General features: G+C 24.3%; 3 protein-coding genes across 3 annotated transcripts; 2 read left to right on the top strand and 1 right to left on the bottom strand.

Annotated features, from left to right (window-relative positions):
- Positions 1–151: 151 nt before the first annotated feature.
- Positions 152–1,009, top strand: DICPUDRAFT_19701 (uncharacterized protein; the record flags this gene model as incomplete). The annotated part of the gene is made up of 1 exon (XM_003283620.2): positions 152–1,009. A coding segment is annotated over one exon (858 nt), but the record flags the coding sequence as incomplete, so codon positions are not given.
- A 737-nt stretch (positions 1,010–1,746) lies between these two features.
- DICPUDRAFT_74670 (uncharacterized protein) lies at positions 1,747–2,307 on the top strand (the record flags this gene model as incomplete). The annotated part of the gene is made up of 1 exon (XM_003283621.1): positions 1,747–2,307. The coding sequence occupies one exon, from the start codon at positions 1,747–1,749 to the stop codon at positions 2,305–2,307; it is 561 nt and encodes a 186-aa protein (XP_003283669.1).
- Positions 2,308–4,003: 1,696 nt separating this feature from the next.
- On the bottom strand, positions 4,004–7,732 carry DICPUDRAFT_74671 (uncharacterized protein; the record flags this gene model as incomplete). The annotated part of the gene is made up of 8 exons (XM_003283647.1): positions 4,004–5,979; positions 6,041–6,127; positions 6,209–6,375; positions 6,451–6,852; positions 6,912–7,007; positions 7,079–7,300; positions 7,366–7,461; positions 7,530–7,732. The coding sequence occupies 8 exons, from the start codon at positions 7,730–7,732 to the stop codon at positions 4,004–4,006; spliced, it is 3,249 nt and encodes a 1,082-aa protein (XP_003283695.1).
- Positions 7,733–10,031: the final 2,299 nt, after the last annotated feature.

Here is a 10,031-nt window from a genome sequence, read left to right on the forward strand (position 1 = left end):
TTTATTTTTTTTTTTAATTTTTTTTTTTAATTTTAAATTTAAAAAAATCATTGCAACAATGATCAAAATAAATATAGATGAAGATATAGATAAACAAATAATAGAGAAATTTAAAAGAGAGCATATTTTAGATTTTAATAAAACTACAATACAGGAAGCAAGAGAAAAAAGATTAAAATCAACCGAAACCTATGATGAATACCCATGTACTATCAAAAAAGAAACATTCAAATTAGGTGACGAGTTAGGTTCTGTTGATGTGTTATTTTTTTGTCCAAACGAATTTGATAAAAGACAAAGTTATTCAGCTGTATATTATATTCATGGTGGTGGTTGGTGTCTGGGTGGTGGGAATCATAAATTACCCAGAGAAATATGCTTTAGAACAAATTCTATCGTTATTTACCCATTATATAGTTTAGCACCAGAAGCTAAATTCCCAATTGCAATTGAAGAATGTTATGGTATATTATGTAAATTAGAAAAAGAGTCATCAATCTATAATATAGACTTCAATACTTTAGTTGTAGGCGGTGATAGTGCAGGAGGTAATATAACTATCGCTTTATCTATTTTGTGCAAACAAAGAAATGGCCCAAAATTCAAAAAACAAATTTTAATTAATCCAGCCACTGACGTTGATTTTAATAGAAGCTCATATTTAAAATATGGTATGGGTGGCTATCCTCTAACTTTAGACAGTACTATACACTTTTATAATCAATACTTGGATTTCGAAAAAGATAGGGGAAATATACTGGCATGCCCTCTAAAAGCAACAAAAGAACAACTATCAGATTTCCCTAAAACTTTATTCATCCTTCCAGAATGTGACTCATTAGCGGATGAAGGTTTAGAATTTTATCAAAACTTAAAAAGTGTTGGTGTTCAATGCTCTTGTTTTGTTTATCTCGGAGCCACTCACAGCTTTTTAACTTATAAACAACTTCAAAATACAAAATCCTCAAAAGATGCAGTGGAGAAATTTATCGATTTTATTAATAAATAACTAAAATAAAAAATTTTTAAATGAAAATTTATAATTTTTTTAAGAAAAGAATTTCTTAAATGTAAATGAACTTTTTTTTTTTAAAAAAGAAGATTTTTAAAGTAATGCATTAAATTAATCAGTAAATAAATGAACTTAAAGATTATATAAAAAAAAAGATAAAAAAACGATCAATATCATATTATTATAATGTAATTAATAATAATAAAAATATATAAAATAAATATATAAATAAAAATATTTTTTTTTTATTTTTTTTATTTATTTATTTAGATGATAAAAAATTTTTTTTATTTTTTTTATTTATTTATTTAGATGACAATTAAATATTTAAAATAAATAAATATATAATAGAAAATAAATAAATTTTATATGTTCATCGAATATAAATATAAGATTAAAATTAAAAAAATTAAAATAAAAAAAATTAAAAAAAATTTTAAAAATTACAATTTTTTTATTTATTTAGACATAACAAATTCTCGCACTAATTTTTGTTATTATTTTATTTTCATTTATTTATTTATTTATTTGTTTATTTTAAATATTTAATTGTTAAATATTTCATCATCTTAATAAATAAATAAAAAAAAAAAAAAATTTTAAATTTAAAAAACCTTTTTTCATATTAATTTTGAAAAAACAAAATTTTTTTTTATACAAATTTGTGCAAACTTGACCTACTTCTACAATAATTTTTTTTTTTTAATTTTAAATTTAAAAAAATCATTGCAACAATGATCAAAATAAATATAGATGAAGATATAGATAAACAAATAATAGAGAAATTTAAAAGTGAACATATTTTAGATTTTAATAAAACTACAATACAGGAAGTAAGAGAAAAAAAATTAAGATCAACCGAAACCTATGATGAATACCCATGTACTATCAAAAAAGAAACATTCAAATTAGGTGACGATTTAGGTTCTGTTGATGTGTTATTTTTTTGTCCAAACGAATTTGATAAAAGACAAAGCTATTCAGCTGTATATTATATTCATGGTGGTGGTTGGTGTCTGGGTGGTGGGAATCATAAATTACCCAGAGAAATATGCTTTAGAACAAATTCTATCGTTATTTACCCATTATATATTTTAGCACCAGAAGCTAAATTCCCAATTGCAATTGAGGAATGTTATGGTATATTATGTAAATTAGAAAAAGAGTCATCAATCTATAATATAGACTTCAATACTTTAGTTGTAGGCGGTGATAGTGAAGGAGGTAATATAGCCATCGCTCTATCTATTTTGTGTAAACAAAGAAATGGTCCAAAATTTAAAAACAAATTTTAATTAATCCAGCCACTGACGTTGATTTTAATAGAAGCTCATATTTAAAATATGGTATGGGTGGCTATATTCTAACTTTAGACAGTACTATACACCTTTATAATCAATACTTGGCTTTCGAAAAAGATAGAGGAAATATATTAGTATGTCCTCTAAAAGCAACAAAAGAACAACTATCAGATTTCCTAAAACTTTATTCATCCTTCCAGAATGTGACCCATTAGCGGATGAAGGTTTAGAATTTTATCAAAACTTAAAAAGTGTTGGTGTTCAATGCTCTTGTTTTGTTTATCTCGGAGCCACTCACAGCTTTTTAACTTTTAAAAAACTTCAAAATACAAAATCCTCAAAAGATGCAGTGGAGAAATTTATTGATTTTATAAAGAAATAACAAAAATAAAAAACTTTTAAATGAAAATTTTTTTTAAGAATTTAAAGCACATGATGATGTTAACATTTGACATTTTCCAACAAATGCATTAAAATATTTTTTTTTTGATTGTAATGTATTCATATGCATTTTAGAATTAAATTAATATATATTATATAACTGTTATTATTATGTCTCATAATATATATATATAACTGTTATTATTATGTCTCATCTAAATACTTAAACAAATAATTTTTTTTTTTTTTTTTAAAAAATCTTAATGATATAATTTATTATTAGTAAGAGATAGTATTTTATTAAATAAAAATTTTAAAATGGTATGTGTGAGGATTTGTATTATTATAGATAGGTGTTTGGGAAATTGACCAGAGTGGTTTCTGGTAATTTGTAAATGGTGGATATTTTAGATCTAATGGATTGAATATGGATTGAATTTATTTGTTTATCTACTTTTAAGAAGTTGTTGTAGTTTGATTGGATAATTCTTGCATATTCTAGTAAGGGGAGTTTGATCCATTTGTTTTGGATATCATTATAATTTAATGATTTAGCAATTGCATTTGGGTCAATCTCTTTGTTAAATAATTTGGTGCATACCCAGATCCAGACTTGGTGGAAGATAATTGAAAGCATGTTCTTGTAGGTCGGTGTTCTATGAAGATCATTATTAGATTATTAGATAAATATAAAATATAAATAAAAATAACCGGAAGAGGAATATATTTTTAACAGTACAATCACCCAAAAGATAAAATCAAACCAAACGTATTGCAAGAGGCGAGATTCGAACTCGCGAACCGACAGGATGAGATCTTAAGTCACACGGATTTAACCAGGCTTTCCTACCCTTGCTTTTTATATTTTTTAAAATAACACTACCCCGAGTTGTGAACCTCTTTTGGTATCTAAAATGATTGAAAAAACAAAATTAAATAATAATCCCTTTTATCACTTATTTGAATACTCAAGAGATTCAGGTTGAACTATTGGATTACAAGTAATATTAGGTGTATTATTATTATTATTATTATAATAATAATTATAATTATTTATTTGCAAGCAGTTATTGAATAAAGGGCAATATTTAAATTTAAAAATAGATAAACTTATATAATTTTTTTTCCTTAAGGATTTAAAAATTTTAACTTTTATAAATCATAATATTTTATTAATAAAATTACATTGCCTATTTATAGGTTTAAAAAATAATAATTTAATTTTAATATTATCTTTAGTTGTTAAAACTGAATAGTTGTTATTTTATTGTTTATGCAATTTGATAGTTTTGATATAAAGATCACTTTTTTATAATGACCTGAGTTTGAATTTATTTTTAACCAATAAAACCATGGTACGATTTTTTTTGTAAATAATAGCACTCATTATTATAAAGGCTACAACAGCAACTAAAGGTACAACAATGGCAACAGGTAACACCCAATTAGCATTATCAATTGATTTGCATTTCTTGAACGATGGGGATACTAGTACTGAAAAATCTGGATCGATAGTTAATGATTCAGTGAAATAGGGTAAATTTAATCCTATAATAAATGATTCTTTATTTGATGTTGTTGTAGAATTTGAAATTAATGATGTTGTAACAAATGACTGTCTGTGATCACTTAATACTCTATTTATAAATCTACCATTTAATACTTTTTCATTTCTTGAAATAGTTATATAGTTCAATAATTGATTACTATCTATTAAGTCTTTATCGATTGATGTTTCTTTTTTGTTACATTCATTATTTGCAATATTTGTACCATCATCTCCTACCAAAGATTCTAATCTGAGTTGTAGCTTATTCAATGTACTTTTAAATGGATAGTTATCGATGGTTATTGTTATTTTTATAGAATCTTTTTCTAAAGATAATTGTAAACCCGCAAATTCATAATCTCTCGATTCTTTGATATCTTCAATAATATATGTTATTATGCATGTTTCTGAAATATTTTGTTTAAATTTATGAATATCTTTACCAGTATCTCCTATGCCGATCCATTTATTAGTTAGGTTATGGGTAAAAACTATTTTATTAGTAACATCATATTCTATTAGCGAGAAAATTGATATTTCGTATTTTGTTTGTTGGTTGCTAATAGAACTTATTCCATTAATGATTGTAGTATTTGATTTAGGAATTTCAAGTGATGGTGTAGATGATCCAGTACTAGATGATGTTGAACCGCCAGTTGTCGATTTTGAATTGCAGTCATATCCACCCCAGTCACTAAAACATTTGCATTGACCTGATGAATTATTGCATTCACCATTTGCCACTCCATTTAAAGAACAATCTTTTGGACATCTATATGTTGTTTCTATATAGTGGAATATATTTTCACCTATCCACTTTTGATTGTTTTGAATAATCTTTATTGATTTAGTTCCTGAACCAGCGCCAATGGTACAATTTGCAAAAGTTGTATTGAAATAATGTTTTTGACAATTTAAAGAACCAATTGTAATTGCTAAACCTTCATTTGGTAATCCAAACCAACCAAATAAATCAACCAAACCGCCCGAGGACAATGTTGATGAAGCTGATGTTAAAAATTGATTTGGTATATCACAAGATTCACCTTTCCATTTTAGTGTACAAACACAAATACCCACTTTATCATCGCATTCGCCTCTACCTTCTGGAGTACCACAGTCAGATTTACATGGTATGGGGCTACAAATTTCACCACTATAACCAGGATTGCATATACATGCACCAGTGTTAATTGAACAAATACCCTCTAAACATTGGTTAGGGCATTCTTTTGCAACTGTTGTTTTATCTTCCAGGGTATTTATAGCAAATGAAATGAATTCACCAGATCTAGTATTCTTTATAGTTGCTGGGGCATCATTTTTTGCAGGTAATACTTTTTGGTTTGGGAAATTGCAAATAATTTTATTAAAATTTATGTATGAAATTAAACAAATTTCATTTGCAATTTTAATTTCAAAATCCTTTTTGTTATATGAAAAGTTTGAGCCTTCAAAAGTAAATTGGATATTTGATTTCGTAATATTATTTAGCGATGGTAAAACATTTTTAGTATTAAATGTAAAGTTTCTAGGGGGTAACATTATTACTAATGAATCTGGGATTTGACCATAATTTTCATCCCACTTTGCTTTAAACATTGAGTTTCCTTTTACCATTGAAAATATATTTGGGTAGTTGAAAACAAAGGGTACCAACCATCCTAAATTCTCTCCATATAAAGTTATTTCTTTTTCAAAAGATATGTCTAAATTAGGAATGATAGAACTTTCGTCTTTTTATATAAATAGTTAATATAATGTTATTAAAATAATAATGATTTTATTACTACATACCACAAACCCCAAAACGTAAATTAGGATTATATTTAAATTCTTCAACAGTTATATCTAAATAACAAGTTTTGCACATTGGAAGGGTTCCTTAATTTAAAAAATAAAATTAGTATTGTATTTTTAAAAAACAGTTTGTTCTTTTAATATTGATTTAAATAGTGAACTTACCATTTAAATTATTATATGTTAACGAGGTTTTAAATGAACAATAGCTTTCGGGAATTGGTCCACAGAAGCCAGTTTCATAAAAGCTAACTTCATTTAAACCTTCGTAGGTTGAAAGATCAGGTAATGTTTTTGGACTATTTAAACTAAAATTATTACCACTAATGTATCTTTTTTTAAAAATAAATAAACAGAAAAATTAATATTATAAAATATATATTTAAAATAAAAATTTAAATACAAACAGCCTTTGAATTTTTTTTGGTAAAATTGGGAATTCAACAAGACCTAAACCATGTAAATTCAAATAAGTCATATTATCTGGAAAAATAAATGGTAGTTTTCCATTGATATTGAATTTTGAGTTTCTCGATAGGAATCTAAAACTATAAACTGTGTTTGGTATGATTATGTACTCTGTTGGGGTTTTTAAGTCACAATATAGATATATATAGGATATTTTATTGTTTGAAAGTAATTGTCTGGGAAATTCTATTTCCCCATTATATGAAAAAGTAAAATTTTCAATTTGATTTAGAGAACCAAAATTATGAATTGATGGTAAATATAAATCCCCTACAATAGTTAAATAGAAATAGGATACCTTTAGATCGGTAAAATTTGGGACTTCATTTGAAACTATATAGCTAATAAAGGAAAAATTAATATATGTATTTTTTAATTTTATTGTGAAGAAAATACTTACAAATTTTCAAAATTGCTTTCTATACCTTGCAAATCATTTATATATTTAGGGTATGTATTTAATTCTGAGTCTAAATTTAAAACATAGTCAATATATCTACATTAATTATGAATAAAATATTAATATTTGTTTATATTGTCTTAAATTTTATTTTTAAAAATAATTACATATTTTTTAGGTTTTTAATAGATCTAAAACCTAATTCATTAAAATTTGAAAATGAATTTAAATAAATAGTTAAACTGTTTATACCTTTGGGCAAAAAAGAATTTTCTGATACTATTCTTCCATCATTAAAAAAACATGAGGTTAAATAAATTGAATTTGCTACATTTTTTTGATCATTTGCTCCAAATGCATCTTTTTTTATTGCCATAAATTCTAAAATTCTATTATAAAAAAAAATATTAATATTAAATTTTCTTATATTATTATTTATTTTAACTATCGCTACAAAATATCTAGATTTTCAAAACAGCTTAGATCGCTATATACCAAAGATGGCATGAATAGATTACTATTGGGATTTTGTGAATCCCCATTGAGAGTCCTAAATTTGAAAAAAAAAGTTAATATTATATTCTATAAAATAAAAATAGAAATATATATTAAACGTACAAACTTTGGAGAGTATTTGTATCTCTATAACAGCTACCACGATAATATGAAGTATCTATAAAGTTGTCACATAATTTAACATCTTTAATATTAAATAATTTGGTCAATAATACTTTTAAGCAATCTTCATCCTGTGATGAATATACAAAACTATTATTAACTAAAAATAAAAAAATGAATAATAAAAAAACATTTAAATTCATTATTATTTGTCAACAAAAAAAAAAAAGATAAAAAAAATTCTTTAATAATTTAAAAAAAAAAATTTTAATTCACCATTAACAAAGGAAAAAAAAAAAAAATAAAATATAAAAATTTTTTTAAAAAAAGGGGAATAGACTTAAAAATACATAAAATACGAGTAGATTAGAGCTTATTTTTAAAATAATTTTTGGATTGTTAGGAAATTTATACAGTATTTTCTATATATTTTTGGCCCAGTATAGTCTAATATAAATCATTGTGTAAATTCTCTATTTTTTATTCAATTAAAATGAAATATACAGAAAATAACTTATTTTTTAAAAACTTTTTTTTTTATTATATTTAATTATTTTTTATTTTCTTTCTTTAAAAATTAATGTGAATAAACTTTTTATTAAATAAAAAGATGATTTGAATTGAGGTAATATATTTTAGAATCTTATTTATAATACAACTTGTATATAAATAAATTTTAAAAAATAAAATTTGTTTTATTTTTTCTAAATTGTATCAAATCGCTTTTAATCTATTGGACTTTACAAACTGGTGGTCTCTTTTGAGATTTTTTTCTTTGGTCTTCCAAATCTAAAGGAGGTGGAGGTTCATTACATAAAGATAAATCGTAAAGGGGTGGGCTAACAATTTCTTCACTACTATTAATAACACGAGTACTATTAATACCATTGTAATTATTAATTGAGGCGATACTGCTTTTTTTATCACTATTGTTATTGTGTTGGCCATTATCACCATTACTATTATTTTCAATGCTGCCACTAAAAGAAAAAGATTGAATTTGATCTAAATTTGAATTAAAATTATTTTGAATATTTTCATATTGAAGATATTCATTACTATTTAAAATCGATTCTGGGTTATAATTAAAACTATTCATAAAAAATGAATGGTTTAATAAAGATAAGCTAAATGGATTTGTATAAACTCTAAATTGTTATTAATAAATTATTATATGTTAATAAAAGGTATAATCAAAGGAAATGATAGAGTAAATGGTGTTTGTGTATAATTACGGAAAATAAAAAGGTAACCCTTTAATTGAAAAAAACTTTTCTCCTTTATCGGTGATATATGATGTTGGTTCATGTTTGAATAATGGGGAATAATCTGTTTTCTTTGGAATCATTTCTAAAATTTTTGGGTCGTTAAAGTCGATTGCTAAACTTTTATTTGTATTACTATTATTGTTATTGGTATTATTATTATTGTTACTATTACTATTACTATTATTGTTATTGTTATTGTTTTTATTTGGTTTATGGGTGTATGTTGGTTCTGGTATATCTAAAGGGAATTGCTTTTCCTCGACTAAAACCTATTGTATATTAAATGGAAAATTAATATTAATTAATTATTATAAAATCGCTATCTTTCCTTACCATTTGGTTATTATATAATTTAATGGTTTCAATTTTTAAGAAAGAATGAAGAGCTTGACCTTTTGTAGTTCCACCATCAAAATTAAATAACTCAACATCATTTAGTGCTAGGTGAAAAAGTTTGCATACCCTCTATAAATTTTTTTTTTTGTTAATAAAAATTATAAATATTTATCATTTAAAAAAAATAACATACCTTTTTTAAAGCATAAAAAGTTTCATTTTGAAATGCATGGCTTTTGGTGATATTTAAACAATGCTGAACATCAGAAGATTTAATGAAAAATAAGGTTATGGGAATTTGTAAATCCAAGTTAGATTTATCGGTAACCTTTCTAATAATATCTGGAGAACCACCGTAAACCTCTTTGAATGTATTCCAAACTTCCAATGGTACCACAACGAAATCTTGGTTCTCTTTTATATCACTTCTTAACAATTGATTAACATCTTCGCAAACTTCTAATAAATGATGGTTTGATATTGAACCTAATTCATCCCTAGTATATATTCCTTTTTCCCATTTACTATACCAAATTTGATTAACCATTGCCCATTTTTTACTTTGAATTTTTGGTGTTGATTTAATAATTAATTTTAATTGTTTAATTTGTTCACTTGTTAAATCATAATTCTTTTTTGTAAATGGTTTATATCATTATTTAAAATGGTTTCATTTCTAGCTTGAATTTGTAATTTTAATTGCTGTTGGGGGTAATTGAGGTGGGGATACTGAATGAAATTTTTAATGGTTGAACATGAATAGATTGAGAGTCTAAATTTGGTTTATTTAGGATTGGTGTTGGTATTGTTTGAGGTAAACTATTTATATTAAACCTATCCGGACTACCATTTACTATAGCTATTGCTATTGCTATTTGATATTGCCATTGCTATTGTT

Source organism: Dictyostelium purpureum, assembly GCF_000190715.1.
Source record: "Dictyostelium purpureum unplaced genomic scaffold DICPUscaffold_11, whole genome shotgun sequence".
Classification (NCBI taxonomy): Eukaryota; Evosea; class Eumycetozoa; order Dictyosteliales; family Dictyosteliaceae; genus Dictyostelium; species Dictyostelium purpureum.